The sequence below is a fragment of the Clinocottus analis genome, unplaced genomic scaffold, assembly GCF_023055335.1.
Source record: "Clinocottus analis isolate CAN_PGR_092001 unplaced genomic scaffold, fCliAna1.0.p SCAF_19, whole genome shotgun sequence".
Taxonomy (NCBI): Eukaryota; Metazoa; Chordata; class Actinopteri; order Perciformes; family Cottidae; genus Clinocottus; species Clinocottus analis.
The window spans coordinates 7,265,350-7,291,296 of record NW_027175920.1 but is presented as its reverse complement, the minus strand read 5'-3'; the positions used below and the strand labels follow the sequence as shown (position 1 = coordinate 7,291,296).

The following is a 25,947-nucleotide window of genomic DNA, read 5'->3' as shown; positions in this document are numbered from 1 at the left end:
AACAACATACATAAATAGGAACATACATACTGGCAACATAAGTTGCCTACATCAATATATTGTTTCATAAAATTTGGGTTTGTGGTATGACATTTTAATTTAAAATCACAAATGGTGCAATGCTAACATGCAGGTGTTGTGCATTTATTCTAACCAAGTGGTGTTATATAAACTCCGAAGCTTTTTTTCTACAATAAAATTAGCTTAATTCATTTATTATTAATAGCTCAGAGGTACAACGTTTAAATATTTAATGTGAGGTAACACATGAGGATGAAGTTGATAAGAGAGGCTATTTTTAAAAGAAATGCCACACTCTATAACAATGACTCATCAAAGAGTCTCATTGTGATTGTATGTGTAACTTGCTGGTCCTGCCTGGGTTTTGTAGGCCGTACAACAGCACTTTGTTTAGATATTTTAGCTGTAGACTAGTACTTTCTTGGAAGCGACAGCACAGAATAAATGTTTAGTAAATATAGGTCAGACCAGCATGTGAAACCACAGCGAGTACAGGACTAAAAGTAAAACACTCAACTGGTTTGGAACAAAAAATAGTCCCAAACGTATTTCAGCCAATCGATGACATAGACAATGACTTTAAGCTGAGGTTCTAGCCAGAACTATATGCTTCTGAGAACTCTATTTTAAAGAAAGGATTATTGAGAGCAAGGGTGTTAAAGATCCTCCCAGCCATCACCCCCCAGAACAACTGTAATTGTAAACCATGATTGTCGGGGTTGCGCTACACCACATTATGGGGAACCCTAGGTGGGTTGTAGATAAAACCCTTGGAATATAAAATGGTTCTCGGTAGAACCGCCCAGGCGGATTCTTGTTGGTTGGGTGAAAGGTTCTGGAGAGCACCTCCAGAGAGGGTTATGGGTTATGAGGGTTGTGACAATTAACAATGACACCAGAGGTGGTTTATAGAATCTCTCATCGGGGGTTTCAAATGAAACCTTTCACAGATTGTTCTCGGAACAACCTTTTGTTTTGGGTTTCGAGGTAAGACCCTCTGACCAGAAATGGTTTTCATAAGGGGACGAGGCAAAGGACCTTATATGGTTCTAGTTAGAATCTTTATTTTTAAAGAGTGCTGACTGAAACCTGAAAAGAAAGTCTTGGCAGTTGGAGAAGCTCAGGTGTTAATAGTGTGGATCTCCTGCACGTATAGAAGTTGAGGATTTTGAAGGGGGCAAAGATAAAGCTTAGAACACATCCACTTGGATGTGGAACACATTCTTATGAAGCTGTGCACTTTTTAGATTGTACAATCTTCATCTACATTAGACAACCTCATCAACTATTTGATGGTGTGACATGTATAGATGTGTTTCATGCGAGCTAATGTTAAACGCTGAACCAATGTGGTTAACATGGTAAACCAGCTAAACATCAGCAGGTCCTTGTCATTGTGAGTGATAGCATTTAGCTCAAAGTACTAGCAGGATAAAACAGACATTAACAAGGCTGTAGACCTTTAGTCTTGTCATTTCATAGCAATGTTGGCAGCTGTTTCCTACATCCCAGATCAAAGATAACTTTCAGGATTTTAATTAGCTGTACATGAGTCGTGCGTCGCACCAACTGGGACTCATTCAGAATTATTTGCAAGAAAATATAGCACAATCAAACAAAAAGCTGAATCCGAGGCATGCAGCAAGAGTTTGAAAGGATCAGTCATCTGAACATTTGTCAGCTTGTCATGTCAAAGTAGTAAAATATGGCTTTGTTTTCAAAGTTGTGAACAGGTTAAGGACATCGTAGTTCTATGTAATTTTTAGGGCAGTAAGAACTTGCCTTTGATGAAGAGAGAATCTTTCCAGTTGATGTGTTCGAGAAAAGTGGAATTTGTCAAGATTTAACATGCTGACTAGACAGAGGCTAAAAGGTGTATGGAAACCTCAGCTATCTCTCTTGATATGTCACTTCTTCATCATATTCCCTCTTCTCCATTTTCTGTTGTTGTTGTTGTTCTTCTTGTCTTCCTTGCACTTGTTCTTCTCGCCTCACTGTGTTCTCTTGCTCCTTACCCCGAAGGTAAAACCACTACTACTCAAAGAAAGACAACTTTACGACCAATTATTTTCAGTCCATCAATTATTCTACCAGTATGTTCTCTCCCTTTCCATTCTTCAGTCTCCCCATTGTCATTAATATTTAACAAAGCTGTCAGTTTTGAAGTGTTTTGAAGACTTTCTCTGTTGCTTTTCCTCCGAATGCCCATGAACCTTTTGAAGCAGGTCATTCATTTGTGCGTTTGTTGATTTATTTATTAATTCCCTAATTTGTTAATCAAATCAGGGTTGAAGTATTTAACCATCATCCAACCTTCCAACATATTTAACATTCAAGGTCTATTGGCTGAGTTACATTGGGACTCGAATAATACATTACGGAAAGAACTATCACAGCAAACTGTTAACTTTATTCTTCTTCTAACATTCTAAGTTACAAAATGAATGCCATCAGAAAACAGATTACATTAACAGAATAACAGAGATGTTTTTTTTGCATATTGTGTAAAATGAAAGAGTGTGTGGTACCTAACATTAGGAATCTTTGCAAACATGACAACAATAAATAGTCCCATCTTAAATTTAAAAACTACATCAGCATGATTGGCTGTTTGTCCCCCAGGACCTCAAAACATTTGAATTTTCAAAAGGCACTCTTTAAAACAGAAAACAATTATATAATGCCACGAGCAACAAATTCATTGACAACGTCATGAAAAAACTTGGAATGATAGAATACAGCACCTTTGTGATTGACTAAGAGTATAGTATGGAGGCTGCTGGGACCCTCGCTGGTGCTGTAGGATTGGTTAAACGGAGCTGTGTACACCAGCCCTGTGCGTGCTGATCACTGCCCTGCATGTCATTGGATCTGTAGATCTGCAGCCAAACTCAGGCGACAACATTTAAGTGCTGTTGGCAGCTGTGAGCTGCGTTGAAGCCGCTTGTTTCAGGGCAGTATGTCGGCCTGCATAGCGATGTTGAGTATTAGTTCACAAGGCTGACAGAAGCAGATTTTCTTCGTCGGACATTTTTATGGGGAGAATTCACTGAGAATGGAGAGTAGCTGGTAACGGCCGCGTTGTCCTTGATCTGGTGCCCGTAGGAAAGTTGACTTTATTTCTGGGGTTCCTGTGAAGCCAACTGATATCCGAGGCAAGACTTCTCATTGTATGCGGTCTCATTTGCAACTTGCGATGTGAGGCTGGAGTTTGTGACAGTCAGTTTACGAGCTAACCTAAAACCAATAAAAATCTAAATCATCGTTTGGCGATAGCCGGTGGGTTCTGAGATTGCTTTTTCGCTAATGCGTCCTGCCTGTTTTGCTCTCCATACGGACTAATTACCTGCATTCAAACTAAAGCCTGGAGCAGCAGTTTATCAGCATTATACGTGTGAATGACGGGAGATTATTTAACTCTTTTTCTTTTGTCTTTATTTTAAGCAGCAAAACATTAACTAAATACACAAATGAATAAACTAGAAAAACAATATGCTCCCATGCTTAATGACACCAAGGTCAGTCATTACCATACATACCTTTCAATATATCTTACATGTCATAGTTCCTACACAATGAGCATAATTCAGAAATTAAATTATTAACATTCCTGAAATTCCACTTAATCAATATATACACTGGTGGCTCTTACAACCTGTTTAACCTTGATTGATCAGTACTACGTGTACTTTAGTAAGGACAGTCATGTTTTCCCACACAGTTTATAGCTATACTTTCAGGACCATAATGTATTAATTTTGGGGTAAAAAAATACAATGTATGTATTTCCTGACCCTGCAACCGTACTACCCTCAGAATTTGGAATTATATTTGTACCTGTGTTGGGGCCAACACGTACTGCTTGTTATACGTTCACCTCATGGATACCCAATTAAAACTTTTTTGGTGGAGGAAACATAACTCAAATGTTGGGTCACCGAGCTTACATCACCTGCAAATAGGCTGTAGATGTCACCTTTCTATATGTTGGATATCTCGTTTAGGAATATTAAAGCGTGTCCTGTTGGAGCACAACAGTGACAGCTGACAGCTGCATGCTCACTCATTGTGAGCTGGAGTTTCTTCTTCTTTTTTTTTTTCCACAAAGAGAGTCAGGCCAATTGAAAATCGGAGCTGCCATGACATTAGATGTGAAATCAACCGCACGAAATGAGATGTGAGATTTATTGCCATCCATACAATTATGTGACTGCGAAATAATCGAGGAGCGGAGAGGTGAAGGCTCTCCGGCTGCTCAACCATGGTCACCAGTGGCAGCACAATCTGTCATAGTTAACACCTACTTACACCATGTTAACCGCGAGCCATGCCTCATTATTCACTCCCTCGCTTGTGAACGGCAACATGTGAGTAAACCCCAAAACATATGAGCTCACACATTCCTGCACATAGGCTACGCTCCATTGTGTCCTGTATTGAATATCTTCCTAATGTTGCATCACTTGGTGGGCAGAAAAAAACTGCTCAGGAAGAGAACAGGAAATGAGTCATCCAGGTTTAATGGAGGACAGGAAAATATCCTCAAAGCTTAACTGTGCTCCTGCTCCGCTACCTACAAAGTGAGTGAAAGGGAATAAGTCGATGAATGCGTGTTGATTTTTAAATATACCTCAAATAGATGTACATAGGGATGTTTTTTTTTTTCCTTCTTGATCTGGTTTTCTAAAAACAGCTGATTTATGGTCGGGTGTTAAAACCAAAGATTTAAATGTTTTCAACAGCACACAGCTGCTCCTCCATCATTTTCACAAACAGATCTATTACTCCTGTTGAGTTGTCCTGTACCACATGTGTGCACCTATAATTAGGTGGAGGTCATAAAAAAAAGGTAAAATGGGAAAAAAACAAACGAAAGAATTATGGGCGTGAGGCTTCTTTCCTTTCTTAGATGTCGATGTCATGCCAGCACCTAAAGATACATTTTGTGTTTTTTTCTTGAGTATTATTATTTTTTTTAAAGATCAGTACGGATTGCTGGTACAACCCAGGCGGTCAGTGTCAGAGGGCAATGTGTAAAGTTGGATTCAAACTGAAAACAGCTGTGTGCTGCACCCTCAACACCCTGACGTCCCACCCCGATGCAAAGTTGAAGTATTTCTTGAGAAGACACAAGTCAACAAGTCAAATATTATTTTACATTTCTCATTCTCAAACTCTAAAGACACCCTGATTTCCATAAGATTTTCATTTTGATGCCAAGTAGACCATACGTTCCAAGTTTCCACACGTGTACCGTCCAATCAAATACGACCGGAGATCCAGATTTCCCAACATCACATTTCTAATTGTAACATAATTCAGATTTAAAGGCCTTGAATGAGACGAGACCTTCCAGGATTTGACAAAGTGGACTTATTGGATGAGACAGCGATCTTCTAAATGGAACAAATACAGTGGAAAAGCTGCTAAAATGTCCTCAAGTGACCTGACTTCCCTCTAAAGACTGCCGCCCCTCTTTCTGCCTCTCACTGCTGATTTAAATCTCTCGCTTTCTCACTCTTGCGTAGCATTTTATTTAAATGATTTATTGACATGACTATTAAACAAAGCAATATTGTTGTGGCAGTTTTGAAAAATGTGCAAATAAAACCAAAACTTTACTTTGCACCTCATTGCTTTTTAGTATTGCACGATAGAGTAGCAGATATATAATATTCTCCCTCTCTTTTTTATTTTGTCATCAGTCTGTTTTCTGTCTTTTTTCATCTTATCTTTCACAGTTTTCTCCTACTCCTCATCCTTTCTTCATTTTCTTCATCCACTCGTAGTCTATCTCTCTGGTTTTGCCGATTTTTCTTTGCGCTCACAAAACTTGCCCTCTATTGCTAATATCCTTCTTTTTGCTTCTGGGGTGGCACATCTGATCGATGAACCTATTTTCACGGCCAAATTCAGTTTTAAGTGAATCTTCCGTGTGCTCAGCAATAGTAGACTGATTACATTTTGGGAAAAAAAAAAGTCATTTGAGCAAATGCCACAAATTGCTTCATTTATTTTGGTAAAGCACTGGAGGTACCGCCATTTCAAGTGTCAGCTATGTTGACAAGATCGTGTAGCATTGTACTGTTACCAGTTTGTTTTGTTCTAGCTTCAATGCTGTTTTCAAAAGCTGTTTAAAATTATTCAAATTACAACTTTGCAATTGAACAACCTGCCAATGTAGAAGCAAACATGCTGGAAACCTAATGGTTCTAAATAATATTAGGAAAAGCAGTGTTTTTTTTAATAAAACACAAAATGCTAAGTGTGATGTTACATCAAAAATATCTTGCTTCCAAACAAACATTTACTTCTCTTTACAATTATGGCAACATTTACCAAATATACTTTTGCTATTTAGATCATATTTAGGTTGTTGTGGACTTTGGTGGTTGTTATTCTTTCTATTAGCATTTCCAGCCTCCATTCTTAGAAGCATCTTTTTTTCCAGGAGCACTTTTGATCATGAAATATGTGCAACTTTTTGTTGTAATGAAAATGGCTTGATCTCTGTTTGTGTTATCAAGTGAGTTCATGTTGGAGGGCAGGTGGAGGTGGATATCAGGTCATTTGGGTTGAACTGTTCTGCTTTAATATTCCTTCTAATTACTTTTTAATCTCTCAATTTTGCAGTTTTACTTCAGATCTGCTTTGCTTCATCTCATCACTCCTTCTTTTGCTGTAGAAGTTGCAGTGTTATGAAACCTAGAACTTGAGCGAGCATTAAGACCTGAGGCTTGAAACAACTCTTTCATATCATCTCTCTCTCTCTCTCTCTCTCTCTCTCTCTGTCTCTCTCTCTCTCTCTCTCTCTCTCTCTCTCTGTGAGATTGGCAGAATAAGATCAGCAAAGTGTCCCACTGTTTGACCACCGGACCGCCCGGTCATCACGACTGTGCGTGTTTGTGTACGAGTGTGTGCGTGTGTTCGTGCTTTCTGATGCTGGAAACAGCAAGGACATTGAGTCCATAATCAACGTGGGAGGCACATTTATAAAATAAATGCTAATGTGTCACAATTGTATTAAATAAGTGCCATATGGACAGCTTTATATATTCTTAGAAATAACTTTATCCTGGAGCTAAATGCATCTCCAAAAAACCCAGATGACGAGCTCTTGGTTACATATATTTGCCCCTGCAGCTGTTTTTGGATTGTTGTAGGTCTCTTTGTTGGTGTTTTGAGTCACTTTGTGATTATTTGCTGTCAATTTGTGGTTCTTTTATCTTTCTGGTAATTTTGTCTCTCATTGTAGTTTGTTTGTCGTCATTAAAATATGTGTCTTTGATGTGGTTTTGCCTCCGTTTGTGGCCATCACAATCGATGTGTTAGCTGTATTTTTCTGTCTCTTTGTGTTTGTTTTGCATTTCTTTCTGGTTTGTGTGTATCTCTTCCTGGTTGTGTTGTGTGTTTGTCGTTTTTTGATTGACTTGCCAATATAAAAGGTCACCAAACAGGGGCTACGGTCCAGGGGGATGCTTTGGTTCTGGGGGGATGGTAAAGCTGTTCAATGATCCATTCCTGACCAATACCTTCTCCCTCTGGTAGCGGGTGGCCAATCACATTCCAGATTACCCCTTTTGCCCCACCTTTGAACAAGATAATTGTGCTGTGAATCTGTGTTTGTTGCCTCTGTGTTTGTGCTTAAGAATAGCTTGACTCCATTACAGACCCGGAACCGGAGAGTCAAAGTTTACTCGCCTGCAAGTCCTGGGAAGACACCGTCGAGCAAGACAATAAACACACATAGTTCGTCAGTTTGCATAAGGCTAGCAGCAGCTATCTGCCTGACATTTAACACACACACACAAAAAAAGAATACGACATTTCTAGTCTTGTTTTGGCAGCAGAGGAGCTGTGAAAGATGCCACCTTGCAAAGCAGACAGACGCTGACAAACAGGCTGACAGACAGACACACTGACACAAACACAACGCGAACAGAAGGAAAGACGTAGACAGATGTCCACTATGACAGTACAAGGGGAATATTTGTATTTGCTGTTCTTTGCATAAACAGCTGAGTTACAGTAACAAGGTCTTATCAGTCACATGCTGACAGGAAGCTGATCACAAACACTGTGGATGTGAACAGCATGTCATAAACCCTCTCTCTCTCTCGCTCTCATTGTCTCCCTTTTGTTACTTAGCCTTTTTTATTCCACTATTTTTAACACAGACCCGTTCTCCATCAATAACTGTTGTTTTAACTTCGGCTTACGTTCATTTTCTTTGCAAAGTTTCCCCTTTTCTTTCATCGGTTTTCTCAAAGTTTCTTGAGTGCCCTTCTCTTTCTTTTCCATCTTCTTCCCTTCCTCAGACTGCCATTGTCTCTCTCTCTTATCCTCCTCTTCAGCCTTCCTCACCCCAGCTACGCCCTCTCTCCTCCTTTTCTACCCAACACTGCGATCGCTGTACATGAATGAGAGGTTGTTGATGTGCAATGAAACCGGTGGCCTTTAAAGTGCAGGTCACAATCTCTGTCTCATTCCTTTCCTTCCTTTGTCTGTCTGGTATTGTCTCGGACACAGTCTCAGTCTATACTTTCCCTTTTCTTCTTTACCTTCTGCCCGCCTCTCCTATTGTTCTCCGCTCTCTCTCCTTTCCTCTGTTTCCACTGCATCTCCATGTTTCTTTTATTCTCATCCTGCCCATTCTCTTTGCGTGAGCGTCTGTTTCTCTTTGTCGGGCGTTTCTTCTCTTCTCTCTGGAGGAATACAACTTTTTTGAAGTTCTATCAGATGAGAAGCGCCTTCAGCCCTATTACACTTCATCCTGGTTACTGACGCTTACAGCATGGCATGTGTGCCACGGTGCTTTCTAAACTTTAACCAGATGATTAAACATAAGCCGACAACTCAGCCCAACGCACTATTCTCTCACTATTAGGGTCAATAAGTTGTTTTGATAGGACCCAGTTAAAAAACTGAGAATTTATGATTAAATACTATTATTGATATGTTTTTTTTTTTTCTCAAGTGCTTCTCCTGCCAAATTGTTTATTTTTCATGACAGTATTCTTGAGGAAACTGGTGGTATGGTTGTTCGTTGACTGATGACTTTGTTATGTGATCATATTTTGGTTGTAATGATGTTTGTTTTGATACATATTGTTATAATTTACTGCAACTGTCTGTTAAATCTTTTATTTCATCAACTTGCACATCACTGGCCGCCCCTCCAAGGGGACCACAGATGAAAATGAGCTTTTAGCTATATATGATGCAATGCATAAATGTATTCAGCACATCACCTCTTTTATAAAGAATTCATTCAAAAAAGAAAAATAATAAATTAATACTGTCTGCTGTGTTAAAGCATTCACGTTAACAATATGACACCGGCACTTCAAGTGTGGCTAATGGTTATGACGAAATGCAATTATAATACAAAAACTATATCGAGTGTGACGCGATGGTACAAAACGTCTGTGCTTTTTATATCCTCGAAAGATTTAGTGCCCAAGAATTAACAAATTCTACAGATTAAGTTCATGTCAAAGGCAATGAAAAGAGATGGAAAACCAAAAAATATGCCTAAAAAAGCCATGGTTGAGCAAGCGCCACAAAAACAGCAGAATATAGCTAAATGTACCGTACACAACAACAATTGCAGAAGATAGTCCCCTCCATGGAAGTTGCAACGTTGATGTTGATTCTCAACTCAATTTAGAAACCACAACACACACAATATGTGGGACACCTTATAAACATTATCAGGGCATTATCGTTTAATGAGTTGCAGCCCTTTTCAACCCCTCAATTTTCTCAATCTTAGTATATATCTTTTAATATAATGATGTAATAATCCAACTGCTTCTCGTTATCTCCATCTCTTCCTCTGTGGTTGGTAATAAGAAAACCGTTTATCTCGGGTCACATTGTTTATGTTCAGAGTTCATGAAAATATAAAAAGAGGAAGAAAAGCAGCAGCAAACTGCAATATGCACCATATTAATTTATTAAGACAAGTTTCCAGTCAAAGACTGCCTATCTTATCTTCACTATTAGGTTAGAGTTAGACAAAGAGCGAGGAAAGTACAGTTCTGTATTCGTGTATCTTTTGTCCAGACCTAGCCATATTTAAAAGATGCCAGAATTTGGGGCCAAGCATTTTTTGTTCACTGTGAGCTGTCAATGTTATTTGATAATAAAGCTACATTAATCTAAAATAGAATATGTGACCTTCTGAATAACAGTAAAATGTGGATGACTGATCTCCATTGTAAAAAGGACCGCAACTCTTTTCCTATTATCACTGTCAAAAATCAATGTGGCTTGTTTTTCGCTGGTGAGAAGAGGCTACTGGGTATATTTATAATGGCTTGAGAAAGTGTTTGGGTCACTATGTGTCATGTCAAACAAAGGGTTGACAGGGTTTGGTCTGTGCAGAAAAATTAAAGCATTATTTCACCAAGAGAGCATCCTGAAACAATAAGCAAGGTTGGATTTTTCCCCCTTTTCAACCAAAACCATAATATATATATATATATATATATATATATATATATATATATATATATATATATATATATATATATATATATATATATATATATATATATATAAAGTGATGAGACTCTGTTTTGTGCCCCTAATGCAAGCTCAGCCTCATGAGACAATAACACAATAAGTGGCCTGGAGACTCAGCCTTATTAAAAAACTTTTTAGCATCATTATTTTGAAAACTCACCAACAGGGCTAGCATTAGGACCTCAGATAGGTTTTGAATTTATAAAGTATCCTTGGTGGTGATTTCTAAAAAAAAGTAGTACAGAACAAAAATTCCATCTGCTTCTCTGTTCAGACGGTGTAACTCTACAATGTCAGTATGGCACATCCGTGTAGGCACACCGCCTACATCTTGATCACAGTCCACCTGCGTACCGTTATGCAGAGTTCAATTTGTTCAACACAATTAAGGTGGTAAAGGGAAGCACCGTGGCACTGTGAGTCTAACGTGTGTCCTTCAAATGCCCTGAAGACTGTGACTGCTGGATTTCTCTTCTGGGGTTTGGTAGAATATCACAATTACATTTCTGTTGTCAGCCAACTCCATCTCCATTCAGAGCCCGATAGGGATCTGACTCTGTCACAGTAATCTCTGCCACCGGAACTTCAGAAATCGGCTCTCATTAAACAGGCGGCAGATTTTGCGTGATGGGGAGCAGTTAATGTTGTTGTTACTGAATAGGAACATCTGAGTTTAATTTCAGATAAGGTCCCATTCAGAATAATCTGTTTTTAATTGAGTAAAGAATATTGTCAGTATTACTACCATGAAGACTGACATATGTGTTTAGATACCATGGCACTGTATATCTTGGCTAATTTAGCCAGGCGATATTAGATGAATCAGGCGACGTGGCCGGTGGGTTTTATTGGCTGAAATATTACGTTCATTCAATGAGCTGTTTATGGTTAGCATACAATAATGCTGAAGCCAAAAATATGTCAGTTGGTTTGCTAAAATCCTGAATAAAGTCTTAAAAAGTATGATACAGTAAATAAAAACGTAATTGAAATGTGATACTTTCTAATACAACACTTGTGTAACACCTGGTGTATTGGATGATGTCTCGAAAAAGATAATCAAGCAACGTCGTGGCTACATTTATGCTACACTGTTAGTCTTTTAAAAGAGAAAACAATTGAAGAAGGTCAACACGAGTGACTGCAGCGTAAACTTCCCCAAAACTAATCGAGAGAAGCATCGAGCTGCTGTTGTAACGTGATGTTACAGGCCTGTAGCTAGTACTTAGTTTGGCGTGCTAATACTGCATCTACTTCATACTAATTGTGTCCACACAGTGGGCCTTTTGGGTGGTTAGTAATATAGAGGTTAACAAAGCTAATTTGTGCAATTAAATCCCAGGCTGGCTGGGGAGATTGTGGCTGTAGAGAAGTGTGACCTACCACACACATAAACACCCACCCAGACGGACTCCACTGAGCTGAAATATGTTTTCTCACTTTAAATGTTTGTGTGAGTAAGTAAGTGAGCAGTATTGATGCTTAATGGGTTTAAGCTGCATTCCAAAAAGAAGAAAAAAAAAAAATCAAAGGCCAAATAGAGACACGTACAGACTCAGACTTTACCCAAATGTGTCTTTGACTGAGAACTCCAAAGAAACCTATTTCCCCTTCAGCGCTACACGCTCCTATACAATTTAATTACACTCAACCTAAGCACTCACACACACACACACTCACACACCACAAAGTTGTGGTGTGATGACTTTTGGGCTTTAGAGGGCATAACTTCGACTTACATTAATTTCTTGGATACTTAACCTCCCCATAGCGGCGACCAGACTTATCACCCCTCCTGTAACTTAAACCTAACCTTGAACCAAGTCTTTACCTTAAAATGAATTGATTTATGTTATGGAGACATGCATTTTAACACAATACACATGCACACACACACACACACATAACCAGCTGTATGCATTCCTCTCACTCTCCCTTTTGTATTTCATCCTTTAAAAAGACTAATTTATCGAATGTGTCAAATCTACCGCAGCAAGATCTGAGACGTTGTTGTTGCCACCACGGGACTTTTACATTGCGCAAAATATTTCCATCTCTATCATCATCCACAGGTTTCTATATTTCCCATTGTGGTGGCAATCCCCTGCGAAGCGATCACTTACTTTGATGCACAAGCACAAAGATTGATCAAAGCTTGCACGTCTGTGAAGGGAAGAGCAGCCTTAAACCGAACACTGAATGCCATCCGAGCTTCAGATTGTGAGGGCATCTCGACAAAGGGATGTACAGTAATAGAGTGCACCGTCAATATAAGAAGCATATTTTCATTCAAAGTTTCTGTTTGACGGGTACATCAAACTCTGAATGACTCCCGCTTTTTCTTTCAGTGGGAGATGCCATCTTTTAAGCATGTTATGTAATGTATGCTTACACACCAATGTTCACTGACAGCACAGGTGGCATCTCCTGAAAAGTAACGCTGTCACGCTGTTCACTTTGCACACAAGACATCTTTTGCACTTGTGACCCACCTGAGAGGGTGAACCCTCCTCTGTTGGAGGGTTTCTTCCTTTTTTCTCCCTATTCTATTTTTTTTTTTAACTTGTATAGCGCTTAACTAGTCTTGAGAACACTCAAAGCGTTTTCACACTACTTATCATTCTTACACATTCATACACAGGTGGCTAAGGTTCCACCTGGCCATCAGGAGTAGCTAACATTCATACACACACACACACACACACACACACACAGCTACGGGAGCAATGTGGAATTAAGTGTCTTGCTCAAGGACACATCGACATGGGCTAGCACAGCCGGAGATCGAACCGTCGTTCCTCTGATTGAAGGACGCCCCAAATTTTTTTTGCAGTGTGAGGGTCCGAGGAAAGACGATGTCATATGTGAACAGATTGTAGGGATTCTTTATTTCGGATTTTGTGCTACACACATGCATTGAAAAGAAAAAGTACCCATCGCTTCTTTCGATGTTGCACGCGGCACCGCTTAACGTAAAGTAAGTGAATGTGACTGACCTGTGTTTATTTGCTCTCCTCCTTTCTCTGCAGCTGGATGCTTGGTGAAGCATGGTGGTGAAGATGGTTAGAACGCACTTAATGGGGCCATTGTCATGGGGCCGGGTCAAATGCCCGAGCATAATCGGAACAGGAGTCCTTTATCTGCTGCTGCTATCAACCTGTCGCGGCCAAGACACAGAAGGTAAAGGCAGTTCCCTTTTCTCTGTCTCTTTAGCCATCTGTTTTTCAGTCACTGCATCTCTCTTTGCCTTCATCTATTCCCTCTGTTTTATAATTGAGAGTCGAATCCAGCTCGCTCAGGGGGGCTTTAATATCAGGATTGTGCGCATGGCTTTTCTGACTTCAGACTTATCTTGGGGAGGGAGCACATCTCAGTGAGCTGCTGCGTGGCACACACTTTTTAGGATTCATAATTCATCCTTTGGTGACTGGAGATGAGTAGTGCCTTGTTTGGTCAACTCACAACACAATTTTTCAAAGGGTGATACGTATATTCAGTTCGACCTCTCATTATATCATTTACTTCTGCGTTTTTCGTGTTTTTATTCCATTTCATCCTGAGACTATGAAGATGTTGGTACTTGGTCCAAAACTCTGATCTACCTGCAAATGACACGTTTATTTGTATATTAGCATTCTTGCTACACTAAGATAGTACTCATGTCTGTTACGGTCTTAGCATGTTAGCATAATGTTCATTTTCTGAGCTAGCTTATGAATGTATAGGTCCCAAAATCTTCCATCCTTTTTAGAGTCTCTCACTTCGTTCACAGTGTAAGAATACTCTGAACTTAATTGGCTATTAAAAATAGTTGAAGGGCAAAAGCAAGTTTCCGGGGGTATTTTAATGTTTAAAAAAACACCAAACTGAAGCAAGGTAAGACAGAAATTAAGTCATCACCGATGGGAGAGCTCAGCATAATACTCTCTTGACTTTCTGCTCGATTTGTCAGAATATTAATATTCCATTTAAACTCTTAGTCCTGGCAATTTATCTGGCTGGCATTTAGCTGACACGGCTCTGCCGCCAAAGGTGAATGACTGAGAGCGTATTTGCCTCGGTGCAGACGGGCAGAAGCGGAGTCTATGCAGGCATCAAGATCGACCTGGATTCCCTCCTTTTTTCTCCACATCACACATGTCCACCTGCATTTAATTACACCTGTGAAACAGGGTCTCCTAAACAGGGTCTCAAACACAGGTTTGCAGTTTTTTTTTTTCTTTTCTGGAAGATATGAACATTACAAGAATAGTTTGTTTTAATGAGCCTGGCTATTCTGGGTTTGACAGACAATATGTTTCTCCGTGTGGGCCCCCTCCTGACATGAGTGTGATTTTTAATGAGCGCGTGTCTTGGGATGAGCGGTTGATTTGAGCTGTTTGGACCCCGCGTGACAAGAGCTGTGGGGTTTTAAGTAGCCTGAGTCCCAGGGTACAGTAAAAGACTATATTTGCTCTTTTTTGTTTTCCTGGGTGACTGTATTTTTAATGAGGGTGTGTGAGGCAACACAGTGCGTCAAATGCGGCTTCTCGGCCCAAAGTTTAGCATTTCCAAACCCGTTTACTCCTGTTTTTTTTTTTGCCTCGTAAAAATCTGTCATAACTTACTAATTAATATCATAATGTTTTGATACTCATTACAGAGACCAGTGTGACTTGGAGCACAGAAATAGCTGCATAAAAAGCTCGAGCTTTTGTTGTTGGATTCAAATTTAAAAACTCGCTTAATGTTGCTCGCACCGATAGCAGCAGACTGAAATGCAAACCCTCCGCTCTGGTGAATTCCTGTACTTGACTTGACTGAATGTGAATTCATTTGAAGTGTGTAGGCAGTGCTTCACTGGTGGTTTTAATTGAATGTGAGTAATCTGCGAATATGAACAAGACACGGCAGCTTGAAAAGAGTTATGCGTATTGAGTTGTCGTATATTAAGTTGATGGTGTGTGTCTGTGTGTGTGTACCTCTGTGTTCGTGCTGCTGTAGATGTATTCCTTTGCACCTGTCTGGTTGTCTGTGAAAGTTCCTGCATGACAAGAAAGAGTGTGCCGTTGTATGTGTGTGTGTGTGTGTGTGTGTGTGTGTGTGTGTGTGTGCTTGTGATAATATGCCTGTGATTATGTGCCACAGGTGCAGTGTGTTAAATGACAAAAGAATTTGCCAAAAAAAAGAGAGAGGGGTACAATACCGTATCAACCAGATATTTCCAGATCGCTCCTCTCTCACCGTGACTTTATCAAGCCAGCCAGCGCTCTGCCAGATGCACAAAAAGACTCCACCGCTATGCAAATGACAGCTCCTAGCGTGACTGTGACTCTCTCCCAAACCGATTCCTCCTCAGCAACCCTTTACTACGGAGTGCCCCTCTGAATGAACTCCCACTCACAGCTGTGAGGTCGGGCATGAATAAACAGGTACAGTGTGGGGAGCTCTTTCCACCATGTTCCAAACCAAATATGTTCATCTCGCGGAACAAAATATTGTATCTTTAACTTCTGTTATTTTTATCCAACGGTGAAAAGCCAGTTGAGTTTTGTGTGAAATAACATCGTATTGTTTATCATACGGCAAGTCAGAATATAAAGTGATATGATGTTTCAGCCATTATCCAACACAGTGCCTAACCAGACGGGCTGCTGAGACTCAGGGTGGAGAGCAGGTCGTCCTTTACAGGGCTGGTCCCTGACTGCTCTTGTCCACATGTCAAAGATCCCTTTAGTGAGACACTGGGCCCTTTACACGCTTTGGATCGGTTAAATATAGAGGTCGAACGTAATGTATGTATGAATGTGACGATACAAAATGCTCTAAAATGGAGGAACCAGGCAGAAGGGGCAAAGGTAGTGGGGGCCACATTGTCATTAAGCCCCACCCATTCATACAACACTTGCCCAAATGATATTTCCCTCCATACGTCTGAATCACTGCCCTATTGTTTTTTTTTTTTTTTGCAATTCATATAGCGAAACAATTATTCCAGAATGTTTCAATTATGGTTTTACACACCACTTGGTAATAACTAGACAATTAATTGTTCTTTAAAGTGTTCTCACCATACACCACGATGACCGTGATGCATTTTGCAACAACCATTTCAACTTTCATCAAGCTCAACCTCCAGATATAAAAATGAAAAAATACATGATTTGTCGAGGGCCGTCCTATCCGGGCCATGCGGGAGATAATACCATCGTGAAGTGCATACTGCTCATTACCTTTGTGACTATGGTATCACAGCATTGATGTCCTTCTTGTATTAGACTATTACATTGTGCAGGAGCTTGTGGTGTTGTGCCAACCCCTTCACCGTCCGTATGATGGAGGATGACAGTATATGTGCTCATGACGAATATGCTACAGCGCTAATGTCAACTGTGCCAGTGTGGTGGGCTGGCACTGCAGATTTATGGTGTATTTTGTGCGTGTGTCAGCATGTGTGGGGGGTGTCAGTGTGTGAAGGTGGGCGGAGTTTTCAAGGTGATTTTAATATGTATTACTGCATTCCTTTGTTGTTAGATGTTTCATCCGGAGTGAACGTCTATCTGTCCACGCTTCAGCCCTCCCTTCTCTACTTTCTTTGTCTTTATCCCTCTCGCTGCATTTTTTGCCGCCTTTCATTTCTTCTCATCGGTCCCTGTCATCTCCCTGTTGAACCCCATATCTGAGGCAGGCAGAAATGTTCCCTCGATTGATATTTCGTTGCTTCTGGAACTTTGGAGCCACTCAGTAAGAACAGTTCAGATCCGCCGTCAAACAAAAAGAAGAAGGAAAACATCACTGAAAACATAACGGAAGACAAACAAAATGCTTTTAAAGAAATGGTTTAATATTGACGCAAATTGCTTTATTTGCTTTTAGTGCATTAAATATAAAGCAAGATGTCTAGCTTGTCATAAAGACTCTCGGCTGAAGAAAAATAAAAGACTAATAGCACTTTTATACTTTGTGTCTCTTGTTTGTTTGACATGTAGAGCAGAATTGTAAAAATGACAATTTTAAGTTTTACCCGTTGGACCTATTTCAATCCACCACGCACTTCTCTGCAGCGTCTCCAGCGAGCACAGGTTGCCATTTAGTATTGGTATTGTTCGCGATGCAGACTGTACAAACCTGGCAACCTGATCCTTCGGTGAGCTGCATATAGTCACAAGCATTGCTGTATCATATATATATATTTATATATATATTTTTGTATGGGGTTAAGCAAAGGACACATTAGTGAGCTTTAGAGGTGTTGGTTGGTAGGTTTTTTAATTTGGAAAGAGGCCAAGTTATCTCTCCCCCCTCCCTTCATTCTCTATGCTAAAGTCTAAACATTCTGGCTCAAGCTCTGCACTTAGAGGTAACTTGTGGAGTTTTATTGCAAACACTTTGTGTCCTTGAGTTCAACATTCCCCTTTGAATAGCAGATTTTTCTCACCACAATTTGGGAAGTAGATCTTTCATTCCACAGTGTAGCTTGGTAACGCTACCAGTGGTAAAGGAAAACAGAGACATGCCATCGATTTTCTCATCAGCAGACGTTTAACCCAACATGCCAATCCACTCATTTTTAAATATTCTTTACACCATCATCTCTTCCAAAGCAGTCTCAACACAGACTACTCCCACAGACAACAATGTGGCTCCTCCGGCAGTAGCATTTGGGTTTACTGGAGGGGTGTTTATGTATTTCCACCATGTGTCCTCAGAACAACTACCGTCTGATTACCACCACTACCGCTGTCAGCTGTGTTCAACCCCTCACCGGTCGAGACATACTGAGGCATAGACGGAGAGAGGGAGCGAGTCAGGATAATGGATAAGCCAGCACAGTGACAAAGCGGTGATCCCTACAGCTCTGAGCCTGACACTGTGTGCGCGTGTGTGTCTTTGCGTGTGTGGTTGTGTGCGTGTGTGTGTGTGTATGCAAGTGGGTCTACAATCCGTTTTCTCCAGAGATACATCAATCTAACACAAGGTCACACTGTCTCTCCTTTCCTTTTACTCCTCTCTTCACAACCCTCCATCCACCCTTTCCTTCTCCTCCCTTTCAATCTCTCCTCCATCCAGCGGTCCCCTGTTTTTTTCTTTTTCTGTCTCCTTGATTCGTCTCCTCTCACCTCTCCGTTTTTGTCCCCTCTATGCCTCCTCTGTCCTCCATGGATGAATGGATAGGGGAGGGGGGGGGGGAAGAAGGATAGATGGATAGATGAATGCTTGATGGATGAACGGCTGGCTGGTTGGGCAGCGGAGGGAAGGGGGGGGGGAGGAATCGGACCCCAGGGAGAGGTGCAGATTGGTGTACACGCTGATGGAAGCTCAAAAAAAGACATGACACACAAGAACTTTTAGAGGAAAAAGACCCTTTCTGTCAGCTCCTGTATTTCAAACTCTTTTTCTACCTATCTCTCTCGTATGAAAGAAGTGTAGTGTATTTTCAGAAGTACAGTATGTGGGCTGAAAAGTATTGTGAGCCGTGTTGCGGAACAGACGGGGGCATCGGCTCGAATGAATGACATAAATTACAAGCGTTGCTTCTTGTTTTAACATTTTCAATTGCTCAGTCTTAATAACGTGCTTTTAATAAGTAAATTATCTCAAAGGGGCTCTTTGCATAGTAATGAAGTTATATCAAAAAGGCCTAATTTGTAATTAACTTACAAACCCTGTGGAAAAGTGTTAATGAGTACACGCCCACACATACTGTGCAACACATATTGTTCACATTGTTAGGTCACTGTGACGCTGTTAATCCTCATTCATTTTGTATGTAAAGGACTCTCGAAACACTTGTTTCTGCAGGTTTCGCTGCATTGTTTTAAGGCTAATGTAAAAGCTTTTCTTCATTATTAACTGACATCTCTCTTGATGCAAGTGCATATTGCATGGCACACTCCTCCATCTCCCAACTTGTTATATTATCAATTTCACTTCAGTCGAGCTCACATGAGTGAACAGTTTCATCATAAAATGTTTACTTTGCCATTTGTTTTGAGTGTGCCACATCCAAATTCTGAGGCCATCAATCAACAGGGGAAACAGCTTTTTCAAACTCTTCTCTTCAGACAGAAATCTTTTTTGAAATCAGATCAACAAAGACGTCCCCTGAGATACTTTTTTTTTCTTCTCCATGTGTTGTTTAATTTGCATTTTTCACATAATATTCCAGCATATCTTTTGGGTTCACCCTCACTTTGTTTTCACATTCATAGTCTAGACTCCAGGCAAGGTAGCCAAGCGACTATTTAACATATGGTAACAAGCATGGTGCAGTCAAGTACAACCTAAACTCAAACAAGCATTTTTTTTTCCAATACGGCCCAGTGAAAAATCTAATTATAAAGCTTATAAAACTGTTTTAAAAGAAAGTGTTTGTTGGAGGGTTTTCTTACCTTGGATGGAGCTAGACTGGCTACTTTCCCCTGTTTCCCGTCTTTACGCTAAGCTAAATGGCTGCTGGCTGTAGATATATATATATATATTTATCGTACAGACCAGAGAGTTCTATTGATCTCCTCAACTTTCAGCAGGACAGTGAATAACTAACCAAAGAGTCCCCAAAACCCTTTTAATGTTGTTTGTTTGTTTGTTTGTTGTCTATTACTAATCGTTCAGCCCATTCCCTACTGGATAAGAAACAAGAATACAGACCATTATAATCTTTAAAAGACTGCCTGCCCCACAGTGCATCCTTCCCAGGCCCAAACCGGATGTAACGAATCAATTATTTCTGTGGAAGCCGGCCAGTGCGATGGCTCTGATGCCTGTGTATTCTTCACTGTCATTTGTGAACAAAGCCAATACTTTCTGCGAGTCCATGTCAACTGACTCTGTGCCATGTAGTTAACCTTTGCAGTTAGATTCGGATTTTCTCTCCAAATATGTGCCAACTTCCACAAGCACTTTATTGTCCACACTTTGTTCCATTGCTATGGTTTAGCATATTTATTATACATGTTTTACTGTTTCCAAATTCATGTAAATGCATTCTTTAGAACGGCATTCTCATTGGAGGTCTACAGAGACGTCCTTATCTGTATCTGTTCAACCAACAAACATATGCTTCTCTGTACCTGCAGTCGGATATAAGACCTGATGTGGGCCTCGTAAGGAGTATTCACTCAATACAATTTTTGTGACTTTGAACAAAATCCAGCTGCCGCATCAGGTTTAAAAAATACACTCTTTCAAAGTCTTACGTGTGATTTGATGAACACAACTGGCAGTCAATCGTGGCGCGCCTAAATCTAAAGGTAATTAATAAATAAGCAAGAAAGACATACTGCAATCAGTCATCCTTATCTTTGTTTAATGTGCGTTATTTATATTTTCGGCAAAATGAAGTACAGTCAAAATACAAGATTAGGGAGGTGGAGAGAAGTTCTGTTACCATTACTGTATATGTAAAAATATGAAAGACCAGCTGGATTATTACAGTAAAATGCATTATTAACTTGATATGAATATTGCATTTTAAAATTTCACAGTTATCGGCAACAATGGTAAATTGTTTTATAGTATTATGTTACTAAAATGATTATTCTTATTGTATATATTATTTTTGAATTTACACTTATTCCATTTCTTGCAGAGGGGAGAATATCAATATCACTGTAAGGTTCACGTTAAAGCCTGCACCTAACTAGCTTAGCTTAGCACGCAGACTGGAAATAGAGGGAAACTAGTTCCTCATTTCTCGTATCCAATGGATCCTGGCTCAATACACACAACCAGACACACAAACTGTTGCCCAGGTGCCCCGCTGAGTCATAGTCTCAGCATGTATATTTTATGGTAACTCTAGCATGTGTGAGTGCAAACCGGCATATGGGCTCAATTGTGTCAACTGTGTAATGTGGTGTGAACCTGCACATTCGTGTGTCATGAGGAAATGGTTCCTAAGCAACGTGTGTGTGTGTGTGTGTGTGTGTGTGTGTGTGTGTGTGTGGGTGTGCTGAACAACATTAGCTGTTTTCAACCAGCTCAAGCCTGTTTTGACTCCCGGCCGATTTCTGTGGTCTTCATCTGCAGTCACAGTCGCTTCTCCTTCTCTTCTTTCTCCGTCGCCTTTGTTCTTCGTGGGGATTTTTTTTTCCTGCCACTGTCTGCAACCCGCACTTGTTTATTTTGCCTGCCAAAGTTCGAATTTGAATAGTACATAAGTAAGATACAGATTGAAACACCAGGTAAAGAGTCAGAGGACGGGTGATGAATCTGAACATTTCTCGTTGACTGCCTGTAATATTGTCTGAATGGAGAGAGGTGTATATCAAAGTATACACATATATATTTTATGTAGTCCACACTTCGAACGCTCAACCTCCCCTTCCCTTCACGCCACTCTACATGCAGCTTTTTTCATCATCTTGACAGAAACCTGGCAAAACCTGACATTCATTCACTTGCTCATGCACAAAGTCATCTCAGAGATTATCTTCCAGAAACTTTAAAAGAGGAAAGCAGCAAGTGTGCACTTATCGAAAGATAAGTGAGTGCTTACAGGAAGACAAGTACACAATGAGGGAAGAAATGCACAAGTAAACTTTCGAGGGTTTGCAGAAGTGGACACTTGAGTATCAGCCTACAAGAGGACACCAACTGTGCTATAGGAGGCCCTCCTCATATAAACAAGTGCACTCTTGTGAGGAAATGTGCCTGTGACTTATGAGAAAAGAGCAGATCGTTTGCATTTCATGCAATTGACTCCCGAGTGTAATTTTCCACGGTAAGAGTCTCAACCTTGAGTAAATTTAACTGTCGTGCCCAGAAAAAGTAAATCCCTGTAACACATGACTATATGTAGGCCCTGCTAAAGATATGTGGCAAATTAATATATTTCAACTTCAAGCTTGTACTTCTGTGCAAATACATGCGTGGATTTGTTTTTAGCAAAAATTTCACTCGAAAGAAGTGACAGCAAGTTCTATAAATTGGTAGACTTTTAAATGAGCATTACCTAACCGTTCCGGGTATATAGATTTAAAAAAAGATTCAGCACGTCTCAATTTGAAATCTCATCGTGTTCATATGTCACTTTAACTTACAACCCGGACTGTTTACTGTTTCATCCCATTTAATTTTTATTATTTGAGGGGGGAAGCGGTCTGACAGGTAGGGCGAGGGAGGCGGATGAGAAGAGACAGCGCAGGGAAGAAACAGAGGGGAGAGAACAAGACGTAGACGCCCCGTAGAGAACAAATGGCTGGTTAGTAATAAATGAGGGGCATCAGCTTACACTGAAGGATAAAAAGGCAGTCAAGCAGAGGATACACATCTGTCATCTGCTGTTCACACACACACACACACACACACACACACACACACACACACACACACACACACACACACACACACACACCAGCTGGTAGACTGCAATGTAACTAGTGGCTATTGTTCCATGGCTCATGCATCTTATCTGGATTGCTAAACTGAGATGCACCCATAGAAAAGCTTCAAAAGGGGCACGGGGAACAATCCTCGCTCACCACCACAGAGACCTTGAATGTCAGGGGGAAGGCACTAGACATGGGGCCGTGTACAGTATGTGGCTGGAAAGCCAATGAGGGCTTCGTGTTGGTCGGAGGTGGAAAAAGAGAGGTACAGCTGAACCTCACGCACATTAAGCTTTCAAATGACGCAACTGGGGCAAACACGTCTCTTGAGAACTTGTGTTCATAGGCAACTTTTATGTTTCTTACATAAAATGTTCCTATTGTCAATGTTTTTTTCTACATTATCCAATGCAGGCAAATAAAGCATTATTAGCGTTATGTATAATGTAATGTTATGACAACAAATCACTTGGTCTGAGGGAGATTTAAAAGGAAAAAAAAGAAAATATACTGTTTTTTTTTTTCTTCGAGTGGTCGATGAGAACAAACACAACACTTTTATAATGGGCTCTAAAAGCCGGACTCTCTTCAAAGGTAAAACCCAGCAGCAGCTCTAAATATGGCTACTTAACACATTATGTCAACATATTTTCGTCTTTGTAAAAACAGCAATGTAAAAATGTCTATTTGTGGTTTTAGAGTTGTGGGTTCACTACTTCTTAAAAACAACAGTTTATCCATCAGCTCCGCACTTACGTGCAGCTCCTGGCCTGGCGACCTCGCTGTGTCAACAAAACTCCAGGAGGTCACTTTGCCGGGCAAATATTGACCAAGAAGCACACACTGTTTTGTTTTTTTACCTTGTGTTGTTTTTCCTCATCAAACCCTGACAAATAAAGAGATTTAATCTATTTTCCAAAAATAATGAATTATTCTTTCGGTATTTACCCAAAACCACAATCTACTCTACATTTATTATTCTAAACCCATCAACATGTGAAAGACCCAACACAAAGTCTTTGGTGTCACAGTTCAGTGATTTGTTCTCACAACCATTCACTCAAACACCTTCACTGTGACTTTAGTGCGAAGTTCAATTTTTACATTTACTGGATTTGAAAAGAAAAACCCGTACTATTGAATATAATCCTGGCAGAAATGAAATTGTATTCTACATTTATTTCGTAAAGCAAATGAGAAGATTCACATACTTGTCTGGCAGGTCCTTCTGTGTGGAGTTTGAATGTTCTCCCCGTGTCAGCGTGGGTTCCCTCAGGGTTCTCCGGCTTCCTCCCACAGTCCAAAGACATGCAGCTTAGGTTAATTGGACTCTAAATTGCCCGTAGGTGTGAATGTGAGTGTGCGATGGACTGGCGACTTGTCCAGGGTGTACCCTGCCTTCGGCCATTGACAGCTGGGATCGGCTCCAGCGCCCCGCGACCCTAAAATAGGATAAGTGGTTTGGATAATGAAAATGAGAAGATTATAAAATAATTTTGCATCAGAGGGCTGATGAGCAGGACACGTGTAGCTACAGCATAGTGAGGTTGCTAACAGGTTATGCAGTGCACGGCTGATTTGGAGGTCAATGGGGGTTCGGGTGATTGTGTAGACACAGTTTACTTGTCATGTTGCCAGAAAAAAACATCTCCGAATGCTACCTTGAACAAATCTAATCATGAAATAACATGAAATGAAGAATTGTGGTTTTTTTAAATCTTAGCTTAAGGCCCTCACAGCCACATGTTGTCGCTATCTTGCGCCGCTACGTTGCATCACCACATCTCTACAATAGCTCAAAACAGAGACACTAAACACTGGCTTGAGGTAGAGGCCTCTTGCATTCGTACGTTACCTGAAAGGGTTCTCTACTTGCAAATGTATACGGGCTGGTCAGCTGAAAACGGCAACCTCACCTGTAGATGCCTCTTAATCCTCGACACTGCTCCTTTAAATCAGCACCACTTTCATCTAAGAAAAAGCATTGCCTCTTTTCTTACCATGACAAATTGGACTGTTTAATCTATATTTGGGGACACTCAATATAGTCTCCCATATCAAGCAACAAGATACATTACCAATGAATCCTGAGATAATCCATGCTTTCACGCAGCAGTAATGTTTAATTGTGGAGGAGAGAAGAGACAGAGATAGAGAGAGAGAGGGAGAGAGAGAGAGAGAGAGAGTGTGATCATTGTTCCATGAAGTCTATTTTCTAGGTGAGCAGATCTCCGTCTTCCAGCCTCCCTGTGGGATTTCTTCCCCATCCATTCTCAAGAACTGAACAATAATGTTACCCTGTCTTGTGAATGTGGGTGTTCTTGTATTTTCTGTTTCCTTGCGAGGACATGGGGATAAAGAAGAATCGTTGTGCCGTTTCTCCCCTGAATTGGACCATTTTAAGCCTTCAGTAGTAATACAATAAGAGCGTGTTGGCTGTGAATGGAGCTTAAAGACAAGCACATCATGTGTATACTGTAATGCAAACACGCACACCTCTCAGCACATTATTTATTTGCTTTCACTTTATTTCGTTCGTGTTTTTCAAAACTCCACACCCTCTCAACTGCATGTCAAATTTGAGTCTCCCCTTTTTTGTTTGTTATTTTGTTGCTTTGCCCTGAAGGTTAATTCTCATCTTTCATGATTTTTCTCTTCTGCTTTCCTCCCTTGCTATCATCCTCTTGGCTGTCTTCCTCCTCCTCCTCCTCCTCTTCTCTCCTTCCTGGTGGGATGTCTCAAACTGCAGACTGGCAATATGAGGGTAAGAACTATCTCCTCTTTCTTCATGTGGTAACTGTGTTCAGTCACCGTTCTGGTTTATTAACCCCTGCTAACCCTGAAGAGATGCTGCAGGAGGATTACTTTGCTCATTACTGGTGGGCATTAGTCTCCCGCACTGTCACATCTTGTCTCCTTTACCCTTTTTCTACCGCATCCACTCCAATCATCCTCACGATTCCTTTGCTCCTTTCTTAATCAACCCATTTCCTCTCATCGGAGAGAGAAGAATGCCACAGATGTATATCTACAGTACGGGGCCACTATGTCTAAATATATATCGCTGTTGTCCCTACAGGGTATT

At 40.5% G+C, this 25,947-nt stretch overlaps 1 protein-coding gene across 1 annotated transcript in view; it reads left to right on the top strand.

Moving 5' to 3' along the window:
* LOC137789393 (protocadherin-15-like) overlaps nucleotides 1-25,947 on the top strand; it is a 144,997-nt gene that overhangs the window by 9,859 nt on the left and 109,191 nt on the right. The window contains exons 2-3 of the mRNA XM_068582941.1: nucleotides 13,581-13,731; nucleotides 25,612-25,626. Coding sequence (XP_068439042.1) covers nucleotides 13,599-13,731; nucleotides 25,612-25,626 — 148 coding nt within the window. The 5' untranslated portion in view covers nucleotides 13,581-13,598. The remainder of the gene's footprint in view (nucleotides 1-13,580; nucleotides 13,732-25,611; nucleotides 25,627-25,947) is intronic.